At 36.6% G+C, this 13917-nt stretch overlaps 1 protein-coding gene across 9 annotated transcripts in view; it reads left to right on the top strand.

Annotated features, from left to right (window-relative positions):
• Window positions 1–13917, top strand: part of LOC113656715 (SH3 and multiple ankyrin repeat domains protein 2-like) — a 116474-nt gene that overhangs the window by 54791 nt on the left and 47766 nt on the right. For all 9 annotated transcript variants that reach the window (XM_047822297.1, XM_047822296.1, XM_047822292.1 and 6 more), the window contains 4 exons: window positions 1808–1924; window positions 2005–2082; window positions 2348–2414; window positions 13914–13917. The exon at window positions 13914–13917 is cut by the window's right edge and continues 246 nt beyond it. In XM_047822297.1, coding sequence (XP_047678253.1) covers window positions 1808–1924; window positions 2005–2082; window positions 2348–2414; window positions 13914–13917 — 266 coding nt within the window. The remainder of the gene's footprint in view (window positions 1–1807; window positions 1925–2004; window positions 2083–2347; window positions 2415–13913) is intronic.

Genomic DNA, 13917 nt, shown 5'->3' with positions numbered 1-13917 from the left:
CTTTTATTGTTGTACTGATTTCTCAGTGGGACCATTTTTTCCCCCGACATTGCCTGAATATGCTTTTTTGCTAATTACCTGACCATGAGACCATGACCATATTTTGACTGACTGGCTTTATCTCAGAGATCTTTTTATAATTCCATTCGAATCTGCAAGAGTTTCCTGACACTTCACATTCATGCCTACAGAGGCTCACAGTGACAAAGCAATAAGAGACCATTCATTTTCAGAGAGCTGCTGACTTCCGGCAACATGAGTGACTAGATATGGATGTGTCCATTAACGGAAGAAATTTAAGAAAATTTAAACTTTATGCAAATATGGAGAGACTCGGTGCACTTACCAATGGGAGTGAAGAGAGTTAGAGTGCATGTGATCCATAGCAAAGATCACACACTGCTTCTCCTTCATCTTATATGATATAATGCATATACACATTGCTGAATTTATAAATAAACAACAAATCTCCTTCCATAAAGTTTCATTTAAGCAGCAAGAAAACTATTTTGGAGGCTTGTCGCACTACCCACTGATGGAAAGTTATCATGACACTCAGTTGTAGGTATACCTACTGGCCACTTCATAGTACAGCGAATAGAGAATTTGTATGTGTGAATAAAATCATTGTATGTGCGAATGTATCATATGATTATGCGAATTGTCCATACTTATAAACTGTTAACATAAATATGATACTTATTAGAACAAGTGCATTAAAATAACCCTATGTTACAGTCAGAACTACTGTCCATATGACTGTGCTGCTATACAAAAATTCTCTACACCTATCAGATTTCTGACCAATCAGATTTGTGAATTCCACCGGAACGGGTGAATGTCTGAGCTGATAAATGTTACATCTTTTATTGGACAGCTGATGAATATGCCCATAATTTTGGAACTGACTAGATGTCAGAGTAATAAATGAAGATATAGTTTCATATTTCACAAATCTACTCTGCCATCTGGTGGCCATGATTATGTGACCTGATGTATTTTGGATTACATACATTGGCCCCATTTTATCTCGTATAAGTAAGATGTAGGTTAGTCAATGGCTTTGACTGACTCACAACAAGCTGTGATGCACTGTGTGTACTGACACCTTTCTACCATAACCATTTTTATTCATCAATTTGTGCTACATTAGCTCTGGGATCAGACCAGTCAGGTTAGCATTCACTTTATCTGTTTATCGGTGAGTCTTGAGGTGCCATGACCCTGTCACTGCTCCACTGGAAACTTTTGGTAGCTAATATCCACCAAATACTGGGAACAGTATCAGATGCTCTGACCCAGTCGTCTAGCCATCACAATTTTTACACTTGTCAGAGTTGCTCAGATCCTAACACTTCCCCATTTTTCCTGCTTTCAATAAATAAACTTCAAGAACTGTCTCACTTGCTGCCTAATGTATTCCAACTTGTGACAGTTCTCACTGTAATGATATAATCAATGTTATTCAGTTCACTTAAGTGGATTTAATATTTTGGCTGATCAGTATTTATCATGTACAACTAATAAAGTGGCAAGTATGTGTATATAAATATCATGGCATAGGAACTTATGTAAATGTTAAAAGTAATCCATGTACAAAGTGAGCAATGTCTGTGAGCCTCAAAGTATGCTGTATAATATAACACTTTATAATCTCATCACCGAATAATCTGTAAAATTTTAACTGTTTTGTGCATGTGTGTGCTTGTGTGTGTGTGTGTGTGTGTGTGTGTGTGTGTGTGTGTGTGTGTGTGTGTGTGTGTGTGTGTGTGTGTGTGTGTGTGTGTGTGTGTGTGTGTGTGTATAGGCTTGTCGACATGGTCATGTCCAGCATCTTGAGCATCTTCTGTTTTACGGTGCTGATATGAGTGCCCAGAATGCATCAGGAAACACAGCAATGCACATCTGTGCTCTCTACAATCAGGTCTGTGGTGAATGTTAACTATAGAAAGTCTTCTAAGGTCCTGCTCCATTTACATTTCACCATTTAGTTTGTTCTTCCAGGATAAATGTGCACGTGTGTTGCTTGTTCGTGGAGCTGATAAGGAGGTGAAGAACTACAACAGCCAAACTTCGTTTCAGGTAGGTTTGCTTCATGTTTGGCTTTTTTTTTAACTTCTTGTCCTGGTAAAATTCAGTTGCCGAGCTGGTATGTACTGTATAAATCCCCTATGTAAAATAAGGTACTGTGGATAAGCAATAAGAGCAATACAATGGCTAATACAATGCATTCAAACCCAGACTGAAGAGAAAATATATACTGAGTGAATTGTGTGTTTAGTGGCATGTGTACTGATGTGTTTTTTTATTCTTGTGCCTGATTGAATTTTATAATACTGCGTGTCAGGTGGCCATCATCGCAGGAAATTTTGAGCTTGCAGAGCTGATCAAGAACCACAGAGAGAGTGACATAGGTGAGAGTCTCTCTCTTACACACACACACACACACACACACACACAGAATGTTGCTTTTTTTGTGCTGAGGTTCACCTTCAGCATTAATACACTCCCTTACATAAAGTGTGTAATGATTCGATTGATTAAGACTTACGACTTTCATTTCTGTGGTCAGTGAAACTAAACATGTATAAAAACAATCAAAGTATATGAAAATATATACAGGTGCTGGTCATATAATTAGAATATCATCAAAAAAGTTGATTTATTTCACTAATTCCATTGAAAAAGTGAAGCTTGTATATTATATTCATTCATTACACACAGACTGATATATTTCAAATGTTTATTTCTTTTAATTGTGATGATTAACTGAGAACTAAGTAAATTCAGTATCTCAGAAAATTAGAATATTACTTACGACCAATACAAAGAAAGGATTTTTAGAAATCTGGGCCGACTGGAAAGTAGGAACATGAAAAGTATGAGCATGTACAGCACTCAGTGCTTAGTTGAGGCTCCTTTTGCCTGAATTACTGCAGAAATGTGGCATGGCATGGAGTCGATCAGTTTGTGGCACTGATCAGGGGTCATGAGAGCCCAGGTTGCTCTGATAGTGGAAATATATTGAAAATTGAAATTTAACAATTTATTGTTAAATTAAATATAAATATAATAATAATATATAAATATAAATTTATCTTCACATATATTGTCACATGCATCTCAATAGGATACAGGTCAGGTACATAGTACATAGGACTTGGACTGGGCTCACTCAAGAACCCAAGTTCACTTCAGCTTGAGGTCACAAACAGATGGCCACACATTGTCCTTTAAGATGTTTTGGTAGAAAGCAGAATTCATGGTTCCATTTATCACAGCAAGTCTTCCTGAAGCAGCAAAACAGCCCCCAACCATCACACTACCACCACCATATTTTACTATTGGTATGATGTTCTTTTTCTAAAATGCGGTGTTACTTTTATGCCAGATATAATGAGACACACACCTCCTAAAACATTCAACTTCTGTCTCATCAGTCCATAGAGTATTTTCCCAACAGTCTTGGGGATCATCAAGATGTTTTCTGGCAAATCTGAGACGAGCCTTTATGTTCTTTTTGCTCAGCAGCAATTTTCATCTTGGACCTTTTTGTCCAGTCTCTTTCATATGGTGGAGCAAATTTGACCATTTCACACAAATCTCCAAAAATGGGCCGGACAAAATTATTGGCACCCTTTCAAAATTGTGTATAAATAAGTTTGTTTCAAGCATGTGATGCTCCTTCAAACTCACCTTGTGCAAGTAATAAAAATCACATCTGAAAGCAGAAAGGAGAAAAGTTGACTCAGTCTTTGCATTGTGTGTCTCTGTGTGCCACACTAAGCATGGAGAACAGAAAGAGGAGAAGAGAACAGTCTGAGGACCTGAGAACCAAAATTATGGAAAAATATGAACAATCTCAAGGTTACAATCCATCTCCAGAGATCTAGATGTTCCTTTGTCCACAAAGTGCAACATGATCAAGAAGTGTGCAACCCATGGCACTACAGCTAATCTCCCTGAAAAATTGGTGAAAGGTTGCAACGCAGGATAGTCTGGATGGTGGATAAGCGGCCCCAAACAAGTTCCAAAGAAATTCAAGCTGTCCTGCAGGGTCAGGGTGTATCAGTGACAGCTCGAACTATGAAATGCTCTTAAATTTAAGTAAATGAAACGCTATGGCAGGAGACTCAGGAGGACATAAAAAAGCAAGACGTAAGTTTGCCAAAATGTACATGAGTAAGCCAAACTACTTCTGGGAAAACATCTTGTGGACAGATGAGACCAAGATAGAATTTTTTGGTAAAGCACATCATTCTACTGTTTACCAAATAACGGAATGAGAAGAACACAGTACCTACAGTCAAATATGGTGACGGTTCAAAGATGTTTTTGGGTTGTTTTGGTGCCTCTGGCACTGAGTGCCTTGACTGTGTGCAAGGCATCATGAAATCTGAGTATTAGCAAAGGATTTTGGGTCGTAATGTAGGGCCCAGTGACAGAAAGCTGGGTTCAATGGGTCTTCCAGCAGGACAAACATACTTCAAAAAGCACCCAGAAATGGATGGCAACAAAGTGCTGGAGAGTTCTGAAGTTCTCCAGATCTAAATCCCATTGAACACCTGTGGAGAGATCTTAAAATTGCTTTTGGGAAAATTCGTTTGGAAGAGTGGTCCAAAATTCCAGGTGAGGGGTGTAAGAAGCGTATTGATAGTTATAGGAAGTGATTGATGTCAGTTTTTCTTTTCCAAAGGGTATGCAACCAAATACTAAGTTAAGGGTGCCAATAATTTTGTCTTTTTGGTTTTCTTTTGTCTTTTTGTTTTTTTCTGAGTTTTTTTTTTCCGTGTGTTGTTTCAATGCACACAAAGGAAATAAAATGTGTATAGCAAAACATGTGTAATTGCAATTCTTTTCTGTGAGAAATACTTTGTTTTCTGAAAAAAATTCAGGGGTGCCAACACTTTTGGCCATGACTGTATATATGTATATATATATATATATATATATATATATATATATATATATATATATATATATATATATATATATTTAAGGATGACAAGAGGAGTGTGTGTGTGCGTGTGTGCGTGTGTGTGTGTGCGTGTGTGTGTGTGTGTGTGTGTGTGTGTGTGTGTGTGTGTGTGTGTGTGTGAGAGAGAGAGAGAGAGAGAGAGAGAGAGAGAGAGAGAGAGAGAGAGAGAGAGAGAGAGAGAGATTATTGGATTACTGTTCTCATTTATTTCAGAACTTGTGGGATCCGCAAGGTAACACTAACTGAGAAAATCAGAGAAAGAAAGAAAGAAAGAAAGAAAGAAAGAAAGAAAGAAAGAAAGAAAGAAAGAAAGATAGAAAGAAAGAAAGTTATAATTTTTGTATTTTTTAAATGATGGAAGTAGATAGATAGATAGATAGATAGATAGATAGATAGATAGATAGATAGATAGATAGATAGATAGATAGATAGATAGATAGATAGATAGATAGATAGATAGATAGATAGATAGATAGAAGGAAGAGAGAAGGCACAGTTAATCCGAGCTTCACAGCTGTCCAGCAGGCAGAATGAGACAATCTGCAGTTTAAGAGGTTTACATTCTGATCAGGCTGAATCATGGAGACAAAATCGTACATCAGTAACTCTAGACACATCAGGACTGTCTATTCACCCTTCCTTTATCCCCTTTGCTCCCTTCTTTCCTATTTATTACCCTATTTCCTTGTTTGATCTACGGATCTTAAGAGTGATGGGAATGTACAGAATTCGGTATGGGTTCCTCTTGCTGTGCGGAAAAAGGTGCGTTTAAGGCTTACTATGATTTTTGTGAAATGTTATTTCTTAAAATCTCAGAGCAATTTGGAACAAGTATATCTGCAGTTATTAAACCCCTAGATGCATAAGATATATTCTTATTGTTAAAAAAAAAAACAGATTAATGAATAATGGATAATGGACGATCTACATGGTGTGTTTGTAGCTCCTGTGTGGTACTGTTTTAATTTTATATATATATATATATATATATATATATATATATATACATATATATATATATGTATATATATACATATATACATATATATATATATGTATATATATATGCCATTTTGAATGATCCAGACCATTAGTAAACATTCTTATAATAGAAAATAGAAATTTTTTTATGAATTAAAGAACAGATCCAGTGAGGTTTTGTTGAGGTTTTTTTGTTTTGTTTTTTGTGTGACGATCTTTATTAATGATCAATTTATTATTTAACTTTACACTGCAACATTTAACTAAGAAGTTTGTCCGTTTGAGAAATTCCTGTATGAAACTAAAATCTGCCTCATTATTTGTCTCGTATTTAGCAACAATACTCAACCTTCAACATGTATTTATGCTAATGTGGTTGGCTGTTACATAATAAGTTTATTTATTGTTACCTTCCAAGCCACATAATTTTAGCTAAGCTTGCTAACAAGATAGCTAATGGTCTATATATTATGTCATTAAAAACAACTAGATAACATCACCATATTATATTGTTTAAACAGGTCCAGACTGGTGTGATAAAGACTGTGACTGTGTGCAGATGGTGTACGTTTCTATATTTCCTGTGTGCAGATAGCGATAGCCTCTGCTTTGATCTTATACTTAGCTTCAACACTGCTTTGTATGATTACTGTATAAAGACAATCATATCTATAAAGAAAATAAAGCTTTAGAAATAATTAAGACTCAGAGAGAGTTAGATACAAGAGGTACGCTGTACAACTGATATAAAGAGTGATACTAAAAGATTTAAATTTTTTATGAATTAAAGAACAGATCCAGTGAGGTTTTGTTGAGGTTTTTTTGTTTTGTTTTTTGTGTGACGATCTTTATTAATGATCAGTGATACTAATTTAACTATTAGTGATACTAAAAGATTTAAAGATTAATAGAGAGATGTGTTGGATTGATTAAAAAAAGAAAGGATGAATGAAAGAAAGATGAAACACGGTAACAGATATTCAGTAGTCAGATTCAGTAGTTAGATTCAGAGTGAATGGCCCAAGTCGTTATTTTGGGGGAGAGAGAGAGAGAGAGAGAGAGAGAGAGAGAGAGAGAGAGAGAGAGAGAGAGAGAGAGAGAGAGAGAGAGAGAGGCGGGGGTTTGGGGGGGGTGGAGGGTCCAGTGGGAATCTTTTCCAGTTTATTGCAAGCTATACCTATAGACAAATCGTGATCTGTGCTGAATCACTGTCATTCACTCTCACCATTTCTATTGCTACTGTTTTTCATTTCCTTATTGAGAAAAACATCTAATCTTCTCTGACTATTTTTTGGAGAATGAATTAATCTAAGGGAACGACTAAAAATGAAATCTTTTCTCTGTGCCTTAAAGAAAGAAGGTAAGGGAAAGCTTTACACTTTTAACGTTACATCATAGATCAGTTTATCAGGCTTATGTTCTTGATACTCATGACCTACAGTGAATCTCTTTCGGCTTATTCTCATTGGATTTTAGTATTTATCCAGGTGCCTTCTCTCCTTGTAATGTTTTGACATGACAAACACCCGATGCTTACAGTACTTAGTTACTCTTTGTAATGCATCGTCTCTACTGCTTGCAGTCAATAAGGACACACTGTTTTAAATTAAATGCAAGAATGATAGTGTGTAATGTGTTAAATATTGTAAGTCTTTGTGTTCCTGCACAATGACCTTATATAATTAAAGTATTAATCGTTATCATATACAGATATCACATTTGGATTTACTGTATAGGATCCGATTTACCCCGAATGGAGTCATTCTGCCTAGACAACTATTCTGTCTGAATATGGATCCTTAGTTATTGTTGTTGTGGTTAATTGCAACATAAACCCTACATTGTAAAAAGAAATTTATTCCTACTAGAGATTCAAAAGTAATATATAAAGAAACCTCACATGATATATAATAACATATAGAGCAGTGCATTTGCTCTCTTGGCTCATGCAGGGTACCAATTAACAACACTGAACTTGGACAAAACAGCCTTCTGAACTGTAATACAAAGCCATAACCACTGAGCCCCACAACTACCTGAAATAACATTTTCATTTATAGCATTTTGTATTATCCAGAGCAACTTACAGAAGTGTTTTTGTCACAAAAGCCTCAGATGTCTAGAGCTAGAGGATCAGAGGGAGTGTAGTTCAGGTCGGTATATGATAACTATGGTATGGTAGGCAAGCATGAGTTTCTATAGGAAGCCTGCAGAGGGAGCATAGCAATGGTGTGATGTGTGTGAGCTTAGGAAGGTTGAAAAGAAACCATGCAGCTGCAGTCTGTACTGTTGATTCAAGGTAAGCATTTAGTGGCATTAATTTAGAGGCAGAAGTGTTTAAATCAATGCACATGAAATGGAGCTAATCATGGTGGCTCAGTGGTTACAGTTTCACGTTACATTTATGCCATTTGGTAGACATCCTTACCCGTTTATCTCAATTATACAACTGAGCAGTTGAGAGTGTTGGGCCTTGCTTAATGGCGCAGGAGTAGCAGTTTTGCAGTATTGTTGGTCTTTCACTCAGTAGGTCAACATTAACGATCGTGTTTCCAGTGCATTACAGCTTAGAAGGTTGTGGGTTCAAATCCCAGCCTTGCCAAACTGTCATGACTTTGTCCTAGAGCACAATCTGTCAACTCATCATTCACTGAGCAAATATACTGTATTATGGGTAATTTAATACCATGAAAGTATTAACAACACACTCAATGACACTAACACACCGCCACTAACAACACACTCAATGTCATTGAGAACAAATTCTGTTTGAAATTTAACTGAAGCTCTTGACCTATATCTGCATGATTGTTTTATTCATAAGCTATTGCATCCTTATATTGCACCTATAAAGTTTTCTGTTATCACTCAAACAATTCGCAAAATAGTTCCGCCTTCAAACTTCCCATCTTCATTGCTTGCTCACTAATTTAGTTTCATAGCTCTAGTACAGAACTAAAGTGTTAAACTTCAGACATCAAGCACCCCATTGGGAATGATGTAGATTAAATTTCTGACTGAAAGATCACTTTGTGTCATGGGAAATAAACTCAAGTGCAGGTCAATAACTTGTCATTCATGGTTGATGAAAAAATCATCAGAGTTTGGAGGATTAATAAAGATAGAGGAAGACAAAGAGTTGAGGGCCACTCAATTTGTAATAAAAAAAACTTTTTAAAAGCATTTTTAAATCCATTGCAACAAAGTGGATTTTTTTGGCACAGTGTTGTTTCTGAGAGTCCTGGTACAGAGAAAGTTGTTAATTAGCTCACAGGCTGAAATAGAAGTCCCTGTGAGGACCCAAATCTTCAGCTCTACACAGATCCAACCAGTAGCTTCTAAGGAAGGCCATACAAATCTAAAAACTTTTTGAAAAAGATTGTTTTGGTCTTTTGAGAGAAGCAGGCAAACAGATCCAAATCGTAAGGCAGAATCATAGACGGGATAGACAGGAAGGAAGGTCAATAAACACAGGTAATCAGTCAAAGGTACAGACAAGGGGAAGGCAAACAGAGAGTAATCCAATGTGTTAGCAATGGTCATAAACTGTAAACATACAATGAGCACTTGGCAAACCAAAGGCTTGGTGCACACAGAGTGACAATATGGCTAATTAAGACATAGGCACTTTGGCTGAAATTGTGAAGTCTTCCAAATTCCATCAACCTATTTTTCGAAACTATCCCAATCTGATGTAAAATATTGTGACCTTGGCAACCCTGCTGTCATGACTTTCAACAGGGTACTGTATGTCTGAAGTCATGCAGCTCTCTGTAGCTCCAGCTGGTTTTTGAATCCTATCCACTTTAGTATAATGAGTTGAATCTCATATCTGCAGTTGTGAAGAGGCCAATGTTAATAATATTACTAAAAGGATAGCAGTGCACATAAGTGCGAAATCCAGTGGTGTAAACTTTTTTTCAGAGAAGACCAGGAGACTTGGATATCTTTGTGCAGTAGTCTTTATTGTAGATACATGATGAAAGTCAGAGCGTACTGGCACGGGCGCTGCAGTCATCAAGTCTGACTTAAAGTTGTAATACATTGTAAATATACACATTTTAGGGGGCAGTCCCATCAGATAGAGACAAAACACTCGGGTGACAATCAAAGCATGAAAGGATGTAACAGTCCCCACACCAGATCCTGGAATTTCACCCTTAATCCCATTAACATAACAGTCTTTCGCAGACCCCTTCATTAACATAGAGTTCACCTCTAATGCTTGACATTCCTTCTTTATTCGGACCTTGAATCAAAAGGCCACCTTAAACAACGGGACAAATGGCACAAAGAGACAAATGATAACCTGAGTTACCTTGCCCCTTTCCTTTCATATTAATGAGATACAGGAACCACAAGTCTAATGTAAAGTTTGAATTTAACTAGCCTTGTAACTTGATTTGGCTTCTACATGATCCACAAAAATATGCTAGAACTAAAAGGAAAAAAACAATAACTTAAAATTATTTTCTCACACCAGGAACTTTGTTTTATGACTCTTACAGAAGTATAGAGGACACCCTCATTATTTAAATCTGCACTTTTTCATGGCAAACTACCAGACCTGAGAGAAAATCATGGTAATTGTCACAAAATGTCGTGGCAAGAAAAAAACTCCCTGAGATTATATGAGGAAGAAAACTTGAGAAGAACCAGAATCAAAAGGGAGGCCATTCTCGTCTGGGTGACATTAGATAGTGTGATTATAAAACAATTCCCCATCTATAACAGTACTACAGGGTGCAATTGCTTGGCCAGGAAATTCATTCTATTCATAACATACAGTACAGTAAATAATATATTGTTGAAGGTATCTTGTTGAAGAGCTTTTCACTGATGGCTACATCACTAGATAGCTCACATTGATTTGTACATTCTTGTTAAAAGAGGTTTGGGTGAAATTCGCCTCCAATCTACATTTTCATTTGATTTGCTTTCATATTTTAAATCAAAAAGTTGTTTTCCTGAAAAATGTTGCTTTGCAAGTCTGTCGATGATGTTGTTAACTCGGCTGTAGTAATGGTTTTGATGTAGAATGCAGAATTTTCCCTGTCAAGCACAAACATCCCAGAACATCCCTGAGATTTTGGCACACTTGGAACAACCAGTCAAATTTGACCATTCAAATTAGCAGACCAGAACTAACTGTTGCATAATAGAAACTGATTCAGTCTCAAGTACTGAAATATCAGTTATCCTGAATGTTTCTGCTCTCCGGACCTGCCTGATCCGTAGTGATGCCCTATTTCTGATTAGAGTCTCACCATATGGAGGACACTCACTGCTGATAAGGATGCCCACATGTGAACTACCTGGAAATACATGAGACTGATATGGATAGTATCACTTGGTGACCATGGCTGTGGTTTTTGCTGTTGCTGTGGTCAGTTTCCATATCTATAATCTATAATCAATTCAGAATTTACACTGATGTTCAAACTTACTTAAAAGCCCCTGTTTATACAATTGCACTTGAATGTATATGGTTATAGAAGGGAAATTATATAGAATCACATCCAGATAAGGATGTGTTCCATTTTGAGCCTGGTTCATCTCAAAAAGCTTTGTCTTGCCATTATTGTCTCTGGCTTGCTCATTAGAGATATACATAAAACTTTTGATGTATATCCTTAATTACATTTAAAATGACTTAAATGCAATTTAAATTCTGAATTTTTATATTCCTAAAAAAGCTGATTTGTGATGTCCACTGTTAAAAGTAATAATAAACAGATCAAATGAATTAAGAACTATTTATCACAGTATATCTGTGGACTATCATCCACAATACTCACAGTCAATAAGACCATGCTTTCCAAATATTAGCAAAGTTAACATGATAAAATTGCATTCCTTTTTGCTCATGAAGCCTGCAGTCCCTCAAGCACATCGTCCCCATTTTGACTTCTAAATCTGCAACTCTTCACACCTGATCAGACAGAAAAAAAAGAGGAAAGTCTATTTTTAGCATGCTGAGTCGAGACAAGGTCGGAATGATGAGTTGTTTCTGCCAGACATTCTAACACCTTTTTTAGATCCCTTAAGAGCATCTTTTCCCACAACCTCAATTTCTCATAACCTCAACCCCAGGTATACTTGTGATTTTGATATAAATAATGTTACATACTATGTGCCATTGACAAATGTCTCCTGTTTGTCCTTGGTCACAAGAAGCAGTCAGTTCATCATTCGAACCCCATCTTGATGGAATCACTGTTATTTTGCAGGGAGATGTTGCCAGGTATGCTAGAATAAAGTTTTCCCTTCTGCTACTCATTGTGTTTAGTCACATTGAGACATCTTCAGAGAATTTTTAAAGACAGAAATCATAGAATGTAAAACATTTTCTTGATTCTTCTTCTTCTCCTTCTTCTTCTTCTTTTTCTTCGTATTCGTCTTCTTCTTCTTCATCATCATCATCACTTCTTCACTTCATCTATGGAAGCTGATTAAAAGAGAATAAAAAATTTAATAAAATACTTGATATTCTACAATCACACGGGCATTTGCCTCACACCTCCGGGGATGGATGTTCTCCCTGTCTTTCAGGTGTTTTCTTCCCCAGTACAAAGATATTCAATGTAGTCTGATTGACATCTCTACGTTGACTGTCATGTGTCTGTGGACTCCAGGTTCTACATGACCGTGTGCATGATAAGTGTTACAGAAAATGGGTGGATATAATTCTATATAAACATTTTAATAGCTGAACTGAATTCTGAGAGCTAGAAGCAGCTGCCTTTCTAACTACATCCTTCAGATATCCCTGTCTCACTAGGTAGCATTTTAATCAAGAAATCTTGGTTAAAGGTTCACTTTCAGACCATTTATTTAGCCCTCCTGTCTTGCCAACTCATAACTCCGTGGCCTCTGGTTTCCTCCCACATACTCACACTCTGGGGTCTCTGGTTTCCTCCCACCTCCCAAAAACATCCTGATAGGGGGAATGGCAACACTAAATTGCCTTAGGTGTTAATTGAGAGTGTGGATGTGTGGGTTCATGTTGCCCGCCTATGGACAGGTATCCCATCCAAGGTATCCCAGCATTCCTAGGATTTGCAGATATGGGATGCATCTGTACTTAAGCACTATTTTAATTAAACTTATACTGTGTATCAGTAAAAATCTGTATTTTACAAGGTTAAATAGATGAATACTTAAAAACCTTCCACAACCCACCAATCTGTTCAGAGCCTGGAGATGGAGAGATGGGGTCCTTTCCAAAATGACTACATTACTATCTTCAAAGTGTCCCATGTGCTTTAGTTAGAGGTAGACCTCTGATTGAGAAAGCATTTAAGAGTTAGTATTAACTCCATTTGACTTCTTAAACCCCTCAGCCTTCTTAGCAGTGTAACTGTGGGTGCAGTTTAACAAGCCTACTAATGTTAGTCTAAAAACTAGTCCTATAAGGAAAAAACTGATTACTTGGCTATATAGCACAAATTATTGCTTCATTGGGGCTGTGGTTGCTTTGAGGTTTATTTGCCACCAAGTTTGGCCCTTCAATAAGGCCCTTAACCTTCAGTTGCTCAGTTTTGACATTTTAAACAGTTTGTTTGTTTATTAAAATGAGATCAAATGAAAGTCGCTCTGAATAAGGGCGTCTGCCAAATGCCATAAATGTAAATGTACATGACAGCTACTGTACATTAAGGATTAATAATCCCCTCTTCTACTAATAACAAACAATAATCAGTCAACTGATTTGCTCTGATATTTTAGTTATACATTTACAAACACAAAGCAAATAAATAATTTTGAGCGTTATTCCTAATTTCTTTATCTGTTTCTTGCTGATTGGTTCATACAATAGTTCACCTACAATATCTAAACAAGTTGGATTAATACAAGTAAAATGCTCGAACCATTACAAATGTCTTTGTCTGTAGATTCCAGAGCATGTGTTTCAAATAATGCTTTTGATCCACATCAATCTTTTTTTTTTCAGTGCC

Source organism: Tachysurus fulvidraco, chromosome 13 (assembly GCF_022655615.1).
Source record: "Tachysurus fulvidraco isolate hzauxx_2018 chromosome 13, HZAU_PFXX_2.0, whole genome shotgun sequence".
NCBI lineage: Eukaryota > Metazoa > Chordata > Actinopteri > Siluriformes > Bagridae > Tachysurus > Tachysurus fulvidraco.
This window is presented reverse-complemented; position numbering and strand designations above follow the sequence as displayed.